Source organism: Gallinula chloropus (genome assembly GCF_964237585.1).
Source record: "Gallinula chloropus genome assembly, chromosome: Z".
NCBI classification, from domain to species: Eukaryota; Metazoa; Chordata; class Aves; order Gruiformes; family Rallidae; genus Gallinula; species Gallinula chloropus.
Window position 1 is genome coordinate 55,920,477 of NC_140089.1, and position 17,183 is coordinate 55,937,659.

General features: G+C 44.4%; 1 protein-coding gene across 1 annotated transcript in view; it reads right to left on the reverse strand.

The window, feature by feature from the left end:
* The window catches only part of LOC311203684 (uncharacterized protein), a gene marked incomplete at its 5' end in the record, with an annotated part of 53,543 nt that extends 39,670 nt beyond the window's left edge, over positions 1–13,873 (reverse strand). Inside the window, 10 exons of the mRNA XM_084278439.1 lie at positions 1,151–1,278; positions 2,444–2,572; positions 3,000–3,128; positions 5,194–5,322; positions 5,690–5,824; positions 7,992–8,055; positions 9,304–9,467; positions 11,090–11,210; positions 12,013–12,187; positions 13,659–13,873. Of these exons, the coding sequence (XP_084134565.1) occupies positions 1,151–1,278; positions 2,444–2,572; positions 3,000–3,128; positions 5,194–5,322; positions 5,690–5,824; positions 7,992–8,055; positions 9,304–9,467; positions 11,090–11,210; positions 12,013–12,187; positions 13,659–13,873 (1,389 nt within the window). The remainder of the gene's footprint in view (positions 1–1,150; positions 1,279–2,443; positions 2,573–2,999; positions 3,129–5,193; positions 5,323–5,689; positions 5,825–7,991; positions 8,056–9,303; positions 9,468–11,089; positions 11,211–12,012; positions 12,188–13,658) is intronic.
* Positions 13,874–17,183: the final 3,310 nt, after the last annotated feature.

The window sequence follows — 17,183 nt, forward strand, 5'->3', positions numbered from 1 at the left end:
AGGGGTGGCTTCTGCAAGAAGCTCCTAGAAGCTTCCCCTACGTCTGACAGAGTAAATACCCGACGGCTCAAGGATGGACCCACCGCTGGCCAGTGACGAGCCCATCAGCGATGGTGGCAGCACCTCTGTGATAGGATGTTTCAGAAGGAAAAAAACCCACAGGCAGACACTTCTTGCTGCCAGAGAAGGGAGTGAGAAGATGAAGAAACTCTGCAGACACCAAGGCCAGGGAAGAAGGAGGGGGAGGAAGCGCTCCAGGCACCAGAGGGGAGACTCCCCAGCAGCCCATGGAGAAGACCATGGTGAAGCAGGCAGTCCTGCTGCAGCCCAGGAGGAAGATGCCGAGTAGAGATCCCAGCTGCAGCTCCATGCTGGAGCGGGTGGACACACCTGAAGGAGGCAGTGACCTCATGGGAAGCCTGCATTAGAGCAAGCTCCTGGCAGGACCTGCAGCCCGTGGACAGAGGAGCCCACACCGCAGCAGGTTTGCCTGGGGCAAGCTGTGGCTCTGTGGGGAAGCAGGCTGGAGCAGTCTGTCCCTGGAGGTCTGAGCCACATGTAAGCCACACTGGGGCAGTTGGTGAAGAGCTGTAGCCCCCATGGTAAGGATTCATGTTGGAGAAGTTCATGGAGGATTGTCTGATGTGGGAAAGACCCCACACTGGAGCGGGGGAAGCATGTGAGGAGTCCTCTGCCTGAAGAGGAAGGAGCGGCAAAGACAATGTGTGATTAACTGGCCACAATCCCCATTCTGCCCCCGTCCCGTGCCGCTCGGGGGTAGGTGGCAGAGAATTTGTGAATAAAGTTGAGGCCAGGAAGAAGGGAGGGGTGAGGGGAGGTGTTTGAAGATTTGGTTTTATACCTCATTATCTCACTCTCTTTTGATTTGGTAGGAAATTAGATGCTTTGCCCATGATGTTACCTGCGGAATGATCTCTCCCTGCTCTTATCTCAACTCATAAGCTTTTGGTTATATCTTCTCTCCCCTGTCCAGCTGTGGAGGGGAGTTATAGAGCGGCTTTGCTGGGCACCTGACCTCCAGCCAGGGTCAACCCACAACAAAAAGAAACCAAACCTGAAACATGATGGAACCAAATGAAATAAACTAGAAGCTAATTGACACAGGAGCACTGAGATTTTGATGCTCTACCTTTGCCAGGGTCAGTCTGTCCATGTTGTTGACATGAGGTGGGGTAGCGCACTGAGTCAGAGTATGATAACTGGGGTTAGAGAAATAGTGACTGTTGGAATTTCCACCGGTACTGTGAGGGATGGCTTCTGAAAAGAAAATAAAATCAACAACTATCAATAGCATGGCATTTCTTTCTGAGGAGAAGTTTTTGACAGCTCTGCACTCATTCCAAAACCTAATGGGAGAGTTTCTGGAAAGAGCTACCTAGGAAATTGCCATTCATTTGACGGATTTAGGGACACAGAGCAGGAACTGACAGGTCACTTGAAGCAAGAGCATGTTACTTGCTAACTTACTTCTCTCCTGAGGTTCCTTGCTCTCTTTTGCCTCTGCAGTCACTGTCCCAATTACAGAGAATTTTAACCACCAAGTTCATAGCAACACTCTCTAGTGCCTCAAGAGCACCCCCACCTTTGCTGACAGCTCTTTCTTGGCTCTGAAAACTCTTTCTGCCACCTTCTTCACCTGCTGCCTGCCTTAACAGCTGTGGGCAGAAGACAGCAGTGCCTGAAGTTTCACGTACCCGTTGCGTCACTCCCAGGTTTGCTCTTTGCCTTCACTTGTTTCAGACTCGAGCCTTCAGATGGAGCTTCTTAACTGTATCGGGATTACTGATCTGCAGCACCACGGACGCTACCCTTTGTTCCTAGCCCTAAACTCTGTCTGTCCACGGCCAGCAGATGGCAATGTGTCACCAGTGGCAGACCCCTACGGACAAGATTTGCTTCGAGAGGATCTCTGTGTATCTGGGAGACTATGAGAAGGGAAGAGGGAAAAGGAGAAGGGAATTGTCTCTACTTGGGATTTGGCTTTACTTGTACTGGGCCTGCCACTAAGGCCGTGAAATTAGGAAGGAACGAAAACCGAAAAAGAAGAAAAGGGTAAAAGACAATGAAGAAACAGGCAAAACAGGAACCAATTGTCCTTCTCCACCAGACTGTCAGGTCTCCCAGGCTACTCAGAGCCCCGTGCTTCAAAACCCATGCAGTCGTATGAGCGGAGCCAGACATCTGGCTGGTGTCACGTCATATGACATGTGTGCCGATGTGGGAAGACAGCAAGAGATAAGGTCTTCATAACCAATTCTGCAGGTTTTCTCTGGAAAAAGCCCAGGTCCAACTCCTGAAGCATCTACCCCATTAAGACTCCCCCTGAAGCAAAGAGGATGTATCAAAACACTGGCCAAAACAGAGGCTCCCCTGAGGGTTGAGTAATTGCTCTTAGGCACCAACACTTGCCATTCCTACTCACTTTGCTCACAGTGCTTCCCCATGAAGCCCGTGCGGCAGGTGCACTGCCCACTGATGTGGTCGCAGTCAGCTCCGTTCTGACACTGGCATAGCAATGCACAGTCCTTCCCGTAAAAACCCAGGGGACATCCTGCAATAGAAGGAGCGGGAAGAGAACTGGAGTGAAGCAACTGCTCCAGAACTAAAATGCAAACATCCTGGGTAAGTATATTAATGGACTACAGCCAGTACTGCACATCCGCAGGGGGAGCATCTGAATGTCAGAGTCATTCATTCTGTGTGTGCACATGATAGACTCTTCCACAGGGATGCCCAGCCGCAGCCAAAAGTTGTCTTCCTCTAAAGCAAGGCTAAAGAGGAGTTCAAATGTAGTTGCCAGCACTCTGCCAGTGCTTATGCAGCTGCCTCCCCTGCTACCGCGGAGGTAACGTGTTACATCTTCTGGGCCAAAAATGCTTAGCAGCGTGGGAAGACATCAACGACTGAAATGTGAAAACACCAAAGGAAAGTTCTGCCACTCGTTTATAGACCAAGAATGGATGACAAAAGTCACTTACTCTGTGTACAGTAAAGGCCAGTCCATCCTGGGGTACATTTGCACTCCCCATTGTAGGCACTGCAGTAAGCTCCATTATGGCAATTGCACGTGTGGATGCAGTTCGGTCCCCAGTGGGAAGGTGGGCAAGCTAAAACAACCCACAGCAATTCATTAATTGATCCCAAATGACAAAGATCAGTGATATCCACAAACAGAGCTGCTTACATTCACATAGAAGCACTGCTTCACTTGGTGTTTGTTGTTTTGCTTTTAAAGCCATTTCTTGGGCTACTCCATTCTGAGCAAATCGCCACAGGTTGGGTTTTCTCTAACTAAGGACTTCTTTTACTCTACATAAAAAGTGTTGAAAAACATTGGAAGTGTCGAAAAAGCCAGCAATTCAAACTTGATCCTCAGTAACTAGGACACTCATACCAGCTTTCTCCACGCAGAAAGCCAAGTAACTTTCCTCTTTTCATTATTTTTTAATCTGCAAGCAGTTACATTCAGCACAGCCAAAGGTATAAGTCTTCTAAGCCTCAAAACTGAAGGAGTACAAACAGAGAAGGTTGAAACACATCTCACAGCCTATAGATTTAGGCTAAATATGAAGCTTAATTCTTTAATTTCTAATGTTAGAGTCTAGGTAATTACCTAAATAGAGTGCAAATGATCAGGACTGTACCTTTATCAAGTGGACTCTTGCTGCTGTGGTTGCATTGATGAATATAGTATTTTTTAAAAAAAGTAATTCCTGAATCCTTTAAATGCAAAAGGACTCATCTATGTGTGGGCTGCATTTTTGCAAAGTGGTGGTTTTGCCCAAATTTCACTTCATTAAGAAATATACTACATTGTAGTGACAAAAAAATAAACACTAAGTTTGGTTTTTCTTGTTTTTGCTTCAGTTGTGCCTTATGATTCTTTTTGTTATTGTTTTTGTTTGAAAATAGTGGTCAGCTATGAGGGAATGTAAATCCCATACAGATGAAAGGTTAAAAGTTTTAAGAAGGTTACTGGTTCCAGAAGAATTTAATGGAATCGTTATTTTCCATGTGAACAAAAGGCCTGTACACAAAGCAAAGAAACTTGCTCTGTTACAGCCCATGAGCATAGTCTAAATAGATGCTTCCATTCATATTGCTGGCACCATTTTCTTGTTATTGATTTGTGAGTAAGTCTCTCCTCCTCCTAAATACCCCTATTCTTCTACTCTCCAAAATACCTACTTATTTTACCATAAAACCAGACGCCTTTCTTGCTACTGGCTTCCACAGGAATCGGCTCAAGATTTATCTTGCTATGATACTTAGTTGTGCATGCCAATCACTTCACAGAATTTAGACAGCAAAGAGTTTTTTTTCCAAAGTCACCAGCTGCTACATTGCACTGGTACAGAGCTAGTTAACCTGGACTAGCCAAGCCATAAATGAGTTACCATAAGTGACGTGAAACCAATGCGGGATGGTATTCGGAAATGCACCTCCCTGGAAATCAGCACAGTCTCTTTGGAATGTTGACGTATCAGGCTTTGGTGTGGCTTCTTTTATTCACAGAAATGGGTTGACTGAAACTTTGGAATACAGTGTTTTGGACCGTGTGGATTTTGGTACTTCATGGAATTGGATCTATTTCTCGTGAGAATTCTGCCTCAGGTATTTCTCTCCTATTATCAGTATTTTCATAGACCTGACAAGGCATCTGGAGAATGCTGAATTATTTAATAAAAGAACTCCTATGAAACATAATGAAATTAGGGCCTAGCACTCTGAGTCAGTAACAAAGTCTTCACTGGTTTAGCATACCAAGGCAATACTCCTCAAGTGAGGTAGAATGGCAGTAAAAACGGGTATCTGCGTTGTGCTTTTATGTGGCAAGGTTCTGGTGGCGAAGGGGGGAAGCAGGGGTGGCTTCTGCAAGAAGCAGCCAGAAGCTCTCTGCAGATCCTCTACAACTCTTCTTGGGCAGTGAAAGACTGAAAATTGGTCTCTTCTCTCATATTCTCCATCCCACTTCTTAGAAAAGCCAGAGTGCAATTATGTTGCTGATAGTGCTGATAAACTGAAGAAGAAAACTTTCGGATTTCTTCCTCCTATACCACACAGTCCTCATTTCTGACTTGGACAGTGGGTTTTTTACTAAATACTAGATAATGTAAATAGCCAAACCCGAATTGATTGTTGTTAAAAGAAAGGGGAACATTTCATACTTACGTTGAGAGCAGTCACTACCAATCCAGCCAGGGTAACACTGACAGAATTTATCAATAGGATTGCACGTTCCGTTACTGATGCACGTGCATATTCCAATGCAGTTCTTGCCAAATCTGCCACTGGGACATACTGGAACAAAACACAATTAGAACTCCTTAGTAATCAGAATGGGATTACCTTTTCTTTATTTCAAGAGGAATCTTGATACTAGGATCAAGACAGGTACTGCTTAGTATAATGTTCAGTAAGGCATTAGAAATTCTGGGAAGCCCTTTATACATGCTCATTATACAAATAATACAAATAACAATACAGTGGGTTTCATACTGTAGGATCAAATGTTCAAACAGTTTAAACCTGCTTAAGATTCCTAATTTATACGCTGCAAGCACTACAACAGCAACTGCTGTTGGTTTTATGGCTTCCAAGCGACGGAAGGAAAATTGCTGAAGTGCCTGGTCTCTCTGTCCCAGAGAGTCTTTACTACAACTTGTACCTTCGTTACAGAGGGCTCCTGTAAACCCAGGTAAGCAGTCACGTAAGCCAGTAATATGGTGGCAGGGACCACTGCTGTGTACACACTGGGGGCATGTCTGGCTGCAGCGGTGTCCATAAATCCCAGGGGAACAGACTGGAATCAGAAAGAACAAACCGTCATTCCTTCCTACACTTTCTATACAGCCGTGAACTACTCTTCAGAGCACTTCCTGACTCTGAATTAGCGCTGCTTTCTAAACACACAAGGCTGGCAATGGCGTCCTCATTATTCGTGCAGTTCAAGGCTTTACACTCACAAATGGAGATTTGCTCGTCTTCCTCTAGGGTTTGCTATATCCCAGCTCTTCATGACTTAACTGACATTCTGTTACTTGTCAGGCCATGCTGACTTGGGTTGCAGGTGAAATGCATCTCTAGTTTTTATGTTATACACATTTGACTACACATAGTATGTCCTCTCCAACACAAACAACTCCTAAGGCATATTTGAAGAAAAGTCATTTAAAAAGATAGACTGGATAGTTTTATCTGTAGAGGAGTATGGTCATCTTAGACCTTGACTTCTTACCTGTTTCCTAACTTGGAAAACAAATAGCCATTACTTCACTGAGAAAAACTTACCAATGTTTTCCAGTGATCCTTTAAGTACTCATGACATGATACAGCCAGCTACACATCACCTAACTTTTAGAGAACCTGAGACCAGAAATAGGAATTCACTTAATTCTTATGCGAAAGGCACAAGTTTCTTTTAAAAAAGGAGGAAAAAAAAAGGGGGGGGCGAGGAAGACAGACAGGGAGAGGCCGTTCCATAAAATCTCCTCCTTTACTGCTCTAATCCCTTCTGGTATTTTTTTCCTGATAAATTAGAATATTAGGTAACGCATCAAGAGAAATAGCTGTTGCACAGCAGCACAATTAGCACAATGCACAATTAGCACTCACAGAACTTAACTTGGAACCTTTCCCGTATTTTAATTTCATTCAAGATTCAGTCTTTTAATTATACACTCGATACGAGTTACATGGCTCGATCTCCCTAGAGATCCTCGCTGTTTTGGTAGGTAATACTAAACACCAAAAAATACCAAGTCTGATGGTTACTTTAACAAACCTAAAAGAAAAAAACCCCAAGCTATTCTAACATACTTTGTTGAATTTAGTTCCTTCCTCTATTGTCACAAACCCTTTGCCTGCTGCTCCACTTATTATGCATATACATATGTTCCACAACACCTTTCTTAATCCTACCTTCTGATGCTATCTCTGCAGTGTAACTTTATAGAGCAGCTATTTGAGACCGTGTTATGAAAGTATTGCTCAGGAGTATTGCTCTGACGTGTGAAGCGTGGGAGGAGGATATTTCCAGACACCGAACAGAAAGCAAACTATGCTCTTTATGTCATACAGTGTGTCCTGACAACACCAACGTGTTGAAACTAGTCCGTTACACACGCTGTTGTGATGACATCATTCCAGGACAGATACTCCATTTTTTCTAGAATCACGCACAAAGTCTCTTTCTAGCAAAATCTTTTTCCTTTCCATAGATGAAGATTTCACTGAAGCTAAAAGCAGTGTCTCCTTTCCAATACCTGAGGTCACGCAGTCAAGGTCTGTGCTACGCCTGAAGTCGTCATCTCCACCCAGGATAGTTCTATCACACCGGCCAGCTCATTTTTAGAACCTGTTACAAAAAGATGCTACACTTTTACTACGGACTTTCAAATCATAGAATCTACCTACTTTAACCTGGCTTCATTCGTTACCACACTTTTGGTCTCTGGTGATTTGTCTGCCCTAGTGTCTCACAAACTACTCATCGATGGCACAATGACAATACTACTATTTTCTCATCATTCACTCCAATTACTTTTATTATTTTTGCAGCCTTGCCATTTCCCAGCGGTATCTGAGTGACTGAGGGGAGGTCGCACTGCGGCTTTTGGGACGACAATAAGGCCAAGAACACTCTGGGCTCAGTTAGGTGAGTGCTGGCTGTGGCAGCCTCCCTCTCTTTCTGTGAGGACTCCTGTGGAGAGAGTCCACAGAGACTACTGACCCTTGAATACAAACAGGAAAGCTGAAGCTTGCAACGCTACAGTATCGCACGGAGACACAAAACTCCAGAACCCTCTGAGAGGGGCATACTTAAGAGTGTCAACTCCATCTTATGGAAGCTGGAAGAGTTTTCCCAACACTTACATAGACATTTAGGTGAGAACTCAAATCCCTTCCTGGAGATAAAAGGTTTGTGATAGCATGCCTTTCTGCAGAGTTTCATCATGTTTTCAAATTACCTTGCTCTCCATAGACAACAGTGCCAAACACAAATTCTAATGGATAACCAAATACAAATACTTCCTAAAACCACAAGGAAAATGCCAGAGAAACCTTGCAGAAAAGTGCAACAATTTTCATGCAGAACAAAATATGTGCAGAGACACTTGAGTTCTCAAGTTTGAAAAACCTAAGTGGAAGCACAGCTTCTGCACAACTGATCCTCTTTTTGGCTGCCAGAGCCAAGCTTTCTGGGTTCCTGCACGCAAGGCTTTACGTACCAGAGCTGCCAGCACAGCCTTGCATATTTACAGCTCTTCACCACTTCCTGAGGAATGGTTCTGTGAAGGCGCGCAAGGTTTCAGATTGACCCGTCTACCCTCCTACTCCCAGTTTGCCTGTGGATCCCACACTCAACAACATTTCCATACCTGTGAATCACAGATGGAACAAAACAGCCACAGAACTGACCCCTGTCTCCTTCCAGCCCCACACAGTCCTCCTGTAGAGCAGAGAATTTATTTAAAAACTGGAGTTTCTAAGAATTTCCCAGAAAACCAAACACTATCACTGGAAAAGATGGAGCCAGTTTTTCAGAGAAAGAGTTCATGTTTTGACTACAAAATGTAATAAAAAACAGTTATGGAATAAAACAAATCGGTTTTGACTTTTACCATTTTAAAACCTTTGAAATTAGATATTTTGATTGCTCTCCCCAAGCACAAATTGCAAGGTGTAGCAGACCTGATGAGGCAATGTTATGGCAGTGCAATGATTTCTAACTTTGCAGTTCTCAATGTCGGGGTGACAGCGTCAGAGCCCCAAGAGGAAGGCAAAGACCTGTCTGTCACTGCACTCTTCGCAGTGCCTTCTCACAGCTGACTAAGAATGAAGGCAACTTCTCCGTTCATATTGTACCAGAGATAGAAGATAATGTAATCAAAACTAGGTTGTTTGATGTTAAGTATCTATTTCTGGCACATTCTTTCCTCTCATAGTTTTTTCTGCTTTAACAGAAGCACTCTGGAGAGCATTTGATGCCAACAGGGAAAAATTTGGGTCTGTGTTTTTCAACAAATTCTAAAGGAGCTGGAGAAAAGTCTGAGGCTCAACTTTAAAGCATGGAAGCAGGAAGAGTTTTTCATCTGTGCATCTTAACTGTGTGTTTTCTGCACTTCAGTGTGTTGCACTGCAGAGTTCTTCCCAAAGATTTGTCGTCATGTGTCCCCAATCTTCAACCCAGTTGTGTATGGGCTACCAGGAGCAGTCCTCCTTGGAGACTTATCCCCCCGACAAAATTCAGTGCAAAATCTGGTGAAATTATGAAACTACCTGGCAAGGGAATTCACATTTTTCTCCTCTCCAGCCTGGAGCACAGGTACAGGTTCCATCCAGAGCTTTGCAAGCCCCTCCGTTAAGGCACTGGCAAGTTAAGTTACAGCCAAGCCCCCAGGTACTTCTGGGACAATTTATTGAGCAATCTACACCATGCCAACCTGCCAAAAAGAAGAATTTCAAGTGACAAATTAATCCAAGTTTTCCCCCATTCCTCTCTGAGGACGTGTTTCACTCTGCCTATCAGGCAGCATCTTTCGGAGATGTGCAATGCCAGGGTACCACTAGCTACAGGCTAGTAGCAGCAGTTTCAGACGAGGACTCGTCCACGTTGGAACAAGGGTGGTGAAGGGCACCTCCTGACATCTCTGCACAGCACACATTTGCAGATGGGTGCCACCGTGCAATAGCAATTCAGGGCAGATTGGCAAGGAAAACACAGACACCTTGAAATTACACTACCAAGAACCAGAGGATACTGAAGGTTTAAGGCATGGGTTGAAAAAGCAAGGACCGTATTCCCTACATTCAAGCTGCTGCTGTCATCATTCTTCCGCCAGTACTGAACAGATGGAGTTCTGCAATACAGTTTAGAAACTAAAATCCTAGACACAAAACAGAAGGAAACATAGCAGCAGTGCCTAAGTTGCATTTCTCCAAGGATACATGGAAGACCTTCTAGATCATTGCTGTACTTCCCTCCAGATGCAAAAAAGACTGTAATGGGAAATGGGTCTAAAATGCACCCTTCACTGCTGATTATGCTGGGTAGCAATGATTTGCAGACTGCACGCTGGAGGCAGAGAAATGGAAATAGATTTTTAAAAATGTGACCATCTGATACAATAGAAACGGCAGGAGACAGTCTGACGTGACCATCAGCAGTGACACAAGCCAAGGTTCTAATTTTGTACCTTGTTTACAGCAAGCCAAGGGAAAAGTAATTCTGCACTGAGCCTAATCAATAGACTGTGCAAAACACATGGATTGAAACGAAGCCGCCTCGTGCCCTGGATAGAGAACTTCACATTTAGGGGTCATTTCAGGCAAAAATCAGTCCCTGACAGAGGTGGGCAGGGACGTGCAGTTTCTGAGGGGGTACAATGTCCATCAGAATTACTGCTGGGAGGTGAGAGCCAGGCAGGGAGGTCAAGGAGCGTCAGTCTAGTCACACGAATACTGGGAGACCTAGAAAGTTTCTCACAGAAGCAGGGAACAGCGCGCAAAGGCTTGGAAGGGTCTTAGGCAAGGTTTTCTCAGAGAGCTGGTGAGGAAAAGAGCATTCAAATAGAATAAATTGCCAGTAGATACTAACATCAGTGCTAAAATGGCAGGAAGAAATCGGTGCCTCTGTGTGGCTGAGAGGGGCAAGGGTTGCAGCCAAAGGTCATGCACACCCAGGCTGAGGGAAACCCGCCTATGCATTTCGACTAGGCAGGCTGCTGTCAGACACATGGCAGGCATGCCTGTGGTACATCCAGCAGATGACAGCACTGCCACCAAGAGAGAAGTGGTGGCACACCTCAGGGTAAACACCAGTAATTCACTAAGCCGCAGCAGCCTCCAGCCCACTGAGAACACAAACATGAGGCATGTGCACTCTTCTTGGGGCAGATGGTTTCCTAGTTTTCACCTCCCAGAGCAGCAGAAGCATAAATCAGCTGGTGATATGGCCTTCAGCGTGGTCTGCTTTTTATTAAGTTTCTTTCTTCTTCTCTACTTCCAAAACTCAAATTCATTTTATGATTAGGGAAAAAGGAAATTAATCTGAAGGGATGCTTACCTGCTTTGCAGGCACAAGAACCATCTACTGGTGAACAGATGGCTTCGTTTTTGCAGTTGCATACAGATGAACAGTTTATTCCATACGTCCCCAGAAGACAGGCAGTACCACAAGCAGCACCCTGAATGACACAAAAACAGAGTCTAAAAACTATTCAGACAATAGAACCAGTACATTCTGTAGACTGACTCAGGTGCTACAAAAGCCAGAGAACATGCCTGTTCCAGGCTGTCACTAAGGTATCTGAAATTTCATGGCGAGGGACTCCTTCATGCTCTTTAAGTCCACAGTAAGCATTACTTTCCTGTTAGTTGTTGGGAGAGCTCAGGTCACACAGCAAACACCACTTGGTTAGATCAATGGACAGTATCTTAAGTAATAAGGAAGCCCTTCACGAAACCAAATCTCGGTAAGACAGCAGGTTCATGGAACGTGGATGTCTACAGTATTTTTAGGAATTAATTTGACTGAAGTTTTCACAGTTGTTGTTCCTACAACAGTCACCCTGTAAATATCCAAAGCACAGGTAACCGCAAATGCATGTAAAAGCTGCAGAATAATCCACCTGAAGTGTCTTGCTCTAGATTTTCTCTGGATGGAACATCAGGAGCTGCTGCAGCAAGATAATGATTGAAACCATCATTCCTCCCTTTATTTACACCTCACAAGCACATCCTCCTACTTATCACTGTCTTACAAAGTCACTATCTTTTCTTTCCTGAAATGCCTTCACTTCAGTGCTGAGAACCAATCCCAGATTTGCCTCAGAATCTTATAAAATGCCCAGTATTATTTATGTACCTAAATACCGTTACCTTTCTTTTCCTGTGGTGGAGAAAGGACACTCGGGCACCATGAAGAACTTGGCACTCAACTAAAGCCAATGGAGTTGAAAATGTACTGCAAAAGAGAGACTTATTTACCTCAAATCCGGGGGCACAGGTGCATTTTCCAGTCACACTATTGCAGTCAGCACCATTTTGGCAGCTGCAGATCTGCTGACATGACTCGCCATAGATTCCTGGAGAACACGTCTCGTTGCAGTAGAGCCCCGACCAGCCAGGCTTGCAGGAGCATTCCCCAGACACAGGGTGACAGCTGCCAGGAGGGGATGGAAGGATAAGTAATTCAGGACTAAAAATGACAATCTACAACTGAACAGTTCTTGAGATCTAAATTAGAACGTATTTATAAAACTACTAGTACTGGCATTTTAAGACATACATCACTGTCCTGTAAATAGATGTAGGAAGCTGTAATACTTTTGAAGGATTTTTATGGGTTTTCATGAAGTCAGACTAATTGGCAGTAAGATTTATACATTAAGAAAGGGAGCCTATATATATATGTATGCACATATCCCTCAGAGAAAGCAAGAGACAAAAGAAATGCCACCAGAACGTGTCCTGAAAAAACCCTAATCCCAGCCTAACTATACCAAATTAGTTGGTGATGCAGAATGACCTCCCACAGTCTTATTTACAAATGTGAAGCAGGGGTGGAAGATCACCAGAAAGAGCTTACAAGACAAAAGGAAAAACCCTTCTAGAAAAGTACGTAGCTACAGTGTGCTCTTTTTACACCAGGTGTCACGTGAGTAAAGACATGCCAAAACCAGCCTGAAATGCTACAATTCCTACATTTTGTACATTCCTGTACAAAACAAGGCGCTAATGTTGACAAAGGCAGACAGAGGCCTTTTTTGCTTCTTCCTGCAAACTGCATCTTCAGAATGACAAGTTTCTGTAAACCCCCCAACCTGTGATGGGAAGTGGCAGGGACGTATGGATCTGCTCATACCAGGTCACAGCGCTGTTGCTGTACCCCACTGAGGAAACGGGGTTTATGTGGCCTTAGTCTCAGCCAGCCAGTGCTCACTCTCTCTTTTCTCTTGACTGTTGAGTACCAAGGGAAAAATGGATACTTTCACCTGGTCACGGAGAACAGAGGGCTGGGTTCAATACACACTCTAGCTCAAATCCTTGCATATCTACCAAAAGAGGCAATCAACAAGAACCATTTCTGAAAAAACTCTTTGCATAAGAGGCTTGTTACCTGCTGGTGCTCTCTGGACCCCTGGAAAATAATAGAACCTCCCAGGTATACCTATATCTAACCCTTCACGAAGCATAGAGGCTGACAAGCACGAGGATTGGCTGGAGCTGCCATCAACTGACCACATCTACTGATTTCAGTTATTTTGCACTTACAGCACACCAGAACGTGCAAGGGATATATGATCTATCCTGCCTACACACAGTGAGCAATGTAATGATCTACCCACCTGGTAAACAGAGACAAAGGTCCCACTTTGTCATAATATTTATTTGGCGGGTAAGCAACCAAATAAATACAGCAATGAATATTAAGATCACATATAGCTGCAAGCACTGTAATTCAGAAGCTCTTTTGGGCTGAGAGTTTCCTGATCCAGTTAGGGAATACCAGATTCTCTCACAAGTCCTTCGCTGCTTCAGATTGCATGAAAGTACTAGAAAAATCAGGAAATCTTTCTTTTCAGATTTCTATCTTCTCTACAGAAGAACAGGTTCAAGGGTGTAAAGCCTACCTCCAGGTAGTGGGCCTGTGCCAGGGACATCTTTTATCACACTTGAGACCATAAATTCCTTCAGGACAAAGCCTTGTTTCACACTGCTCTCCAGTGTATCCTGCTTCACAGAGACAGGCACCACCAATATGGTAGCATTTCCCACCATTCATACACTTGCAGGGCTCAGCACACTGCACCCCGTACGTCCCCACTGGACACTCCTCTTGGCACATATGAGAAAAACAAAGAAAAAAGTGGGTTAGTTCCCATCAAATACAGCTTTGGGACATTCCAGGGAAATCGAGTTTATGAGCAATCTCTATACGGCTCTAAAAAGCCTCTGAAGTGGAGCAGTGATTTATAGAAATTCATGTTTCAAGTACTTTATGTCAGAATTTGTAACTTTTAGAAGTAAACTGGATTCTGCACTTAGCAATAGCGTGAACAGCCAGCAGATTTCTGTGCCCCTGTAGATGCTCAGGGCCTGGCAGTCCTCTGGCAATCACGCTCAGCAGTCTCTGATGAGAACCTTTTCTAACTGTGTTTTCCAAACACACTATGTTTGACACAAGGCACGGCAAAATGTAATAGAAGTCACAAGAGCCTTCTGACTGAGGTCAAAGGGGTATATGTGTTCATATCATGCCTCCGCAGTACTGGCCTCAATCCCTTACTGGTATCCAAGTGTCGAGGTATTTGCAACTCTGCCCTGAGGGGAGCAATAAAATCCCCATTACTTCAAAGGTGCAGCGTAATAATAGAGCTAATAACCCCCTACAAATGTTTCCCAGTGAAGTTATACAAATCAGCTGTGAATGGATTGTCTCCAAATGACCATCTGGAATTCCAGCACTGCAACTCCACTTACTTTTTAAACATCATCTTCATGACCTTCTGAAACACTGTCTTCCTGGTGAGGACAGTGTTGTCTCAGCCAAAAGGTTTTAGGCAAAACGGGAATTTAAAGTCGATTCTCCCAAGTTAACTCCGATCATGTAGAAATTGTTACCGATGTAGGAAAAGTTAAGGGTTCAGAGTGCAAAGTACATGACACTTCACGTACCCTTCACGGTACCTTCTGAGATTACAGTAACCAGGATGGCATCTCTTCATGGACCAAGAATTTAGAAGAAGAGGACCCTGCAAAGTATTCTGCCCCTTTTGTAAGTGCATATAACACAAATCTAGCCTTGCAATAGCATCAAGAAACGACGTCTCCTTAACTCCCCTGTACTGATTTTAATGCCGAGTTGTACCCCGCTTTGTGAATCATGCGGGTGCTAATTACAAGGCCTCACCAAGTCTCTGAACCATGAGGAAAAACACGTCTTTATGGTGACGGTGAATGAAAGGTGGGTAAGGAAGTTTCACACCACCGATCGGCTACATCTGACTGTAATAAAAAAGGCACGCTTGATGTGCTGGGTGTACGTGCTGGTGTTTTAGGCCTGGCACCCTGTTCTGACCAGAACTGAAATGAACACCTCGACTCTGCGTGTGATTAGCTCTTTTCACACCAGGGGGTTTTTGATCATGGGATGGTTTATTTGGCACTGGGATTCCTGGCGGCAGATGGGGTCCACCTGTCCCAAAGGGGAACAAGGATCCTAGCCCAGCAGTTGGCAGGGCTTGTGGAGTGGGCTTTAAACTAGGTCTGAAGGGGGAAGGGAATAAAACCAGGCTAGCGGGAAAAGAGTGTCAGAGTCAGGGGTGGGAGTCTACTGTGGACTGCCCAGCCAGAACAACAACAACATTGATGAGTTATTCTTCAAGGGACTAAGAGCCACCTCTAGATCCCCTGTCCGTGTCCTTACGGGGGTTTCAACTGGCCAGATGTTAGCTGGGAACACCACCACAGCTAATACAAACAGGTCCAGGAGAGTCCGAAAGCAACTGGATGGTAACTTCCTTGTTCAGGTATTGAGGGAGCCAACGAAGAAAGGTGCCCTCCTAGATCTCTTGCTCATCCACAAAGAAGGACTTGGGGGGAAGTAGAAGTAGGTGGACTTCTTGGCCACAGAGTAGTGGAATTCAAAATCTTTGTTGAAAGAAGGGAAACTGCCTCCAAAACTTCAACACTAGATACAGGGAGAGCAGATTTTGGACTGCTCAGGAAAGTAGCTGGTAAGGTCCCCTGGGAAACTGCTTTTGAAAGTCCATCAATGCTGGCCACTTTTTAAGTACCACCTCCTAAAAGCACAGGAATAGGCAACTCCAAAACATTAGAAATCAAGCAGGTGGGGCAGGAGGCTGAGCAGGGATGTTCCTCTAGAGCTCAGCAGAAAAAGAAAGTGGAAGCAAGATCAGGAAATGTGCGGGGATTACGGGGACACTCTTCACCTTTGCAGGGAGAAAATGTGTGTGGCCAAAGCTTAGAGAGAGCCGAGGCTGGACAATACTGTGGTAGACAGTCTGGGGTCTTCAAATACAGTAACAACAAGAGGAGGACCAGAGAGAACATTGGTCTGTTGCTAGATGAGAACGGTCACATTACTAACAGGGACACAGAGAAAGAAAAGGAGTTTAACACCTTCACTGCCTCTGTCTTCAACAGAGTCGATGGGCTTTGGGACTCCAGATGCCTCAAGTTGGAGGCCCATGACTGCAGTAAACTCCTAGCGAATTCTGACCATTCAGTGACGTGCTCTGACCTGGCTGGCCCTGTGTGGAGCCAGGACTTGGAGTTGATGATCTTCATGGGTCCCTTCCAACTCAGGAGATTGTATGATTCTGTGAGTAGTTTTTGCATAAGAACTTGGTTTTGGACTGGTTTTATAGAAGCCTAAATATCTTGCATTCAAGAAAAACCCACTCTGATTCTGGAAGAGACAGGCATAATGGGAATAAGGGTAACAACTGCTGCCCAATGACTCACTGCCACACCATGCACAACTCAACTGAAAAATGTACCAGCAACACCAGGAAAAATTTAACTCTGAAAAGTATGAAAGCAAGCAGTGTTTTTCTGTTGAAGTATATACAAGCACAGTTCTCTTTCTACAGGAGAGTAGAATTTGATCTAATGCAAGTTAAAAGGCTTGCAGTTGTACTGCATGCTGTCTGTTTGCTGGTGGTTAACAACATAAATATGAAGGCTCTATGAGCTTTATTAAAGACTGAGTGGCAAGATCTCAAAATAGACACTTGTTCCTAAATGACGTGCCAGATACTTTGCTCAATTGCTAACGTGCTCACACAGACACCTCACTGGTGATGCCATTTTGTTGGCATTAGATGACACTCAAACACATCTGGGAAGTAAGCTAAAGAAAGGAAAATGAGCCTTTGGACGGGTAAGAGTGCTTACTGCACCTCCTAGGTGCACTTGCTTAGTGCATTACTTGAGCTACAAGACCTCCTTCTGCACCTAAGGAAGAGTGAGGATTCTTATCTATCTAAACATTTGTGAGTCATGGAATCAGATTGATGACAACAATTCAATAATTAAAGCTGTACTTCCTTTTCTGAGGGAGTACTTTGAGGTTATTTTTTCCTTGGTTAACTTATTCTTGGAATATTTCTTCTTCTTTAACAAGAATTAAA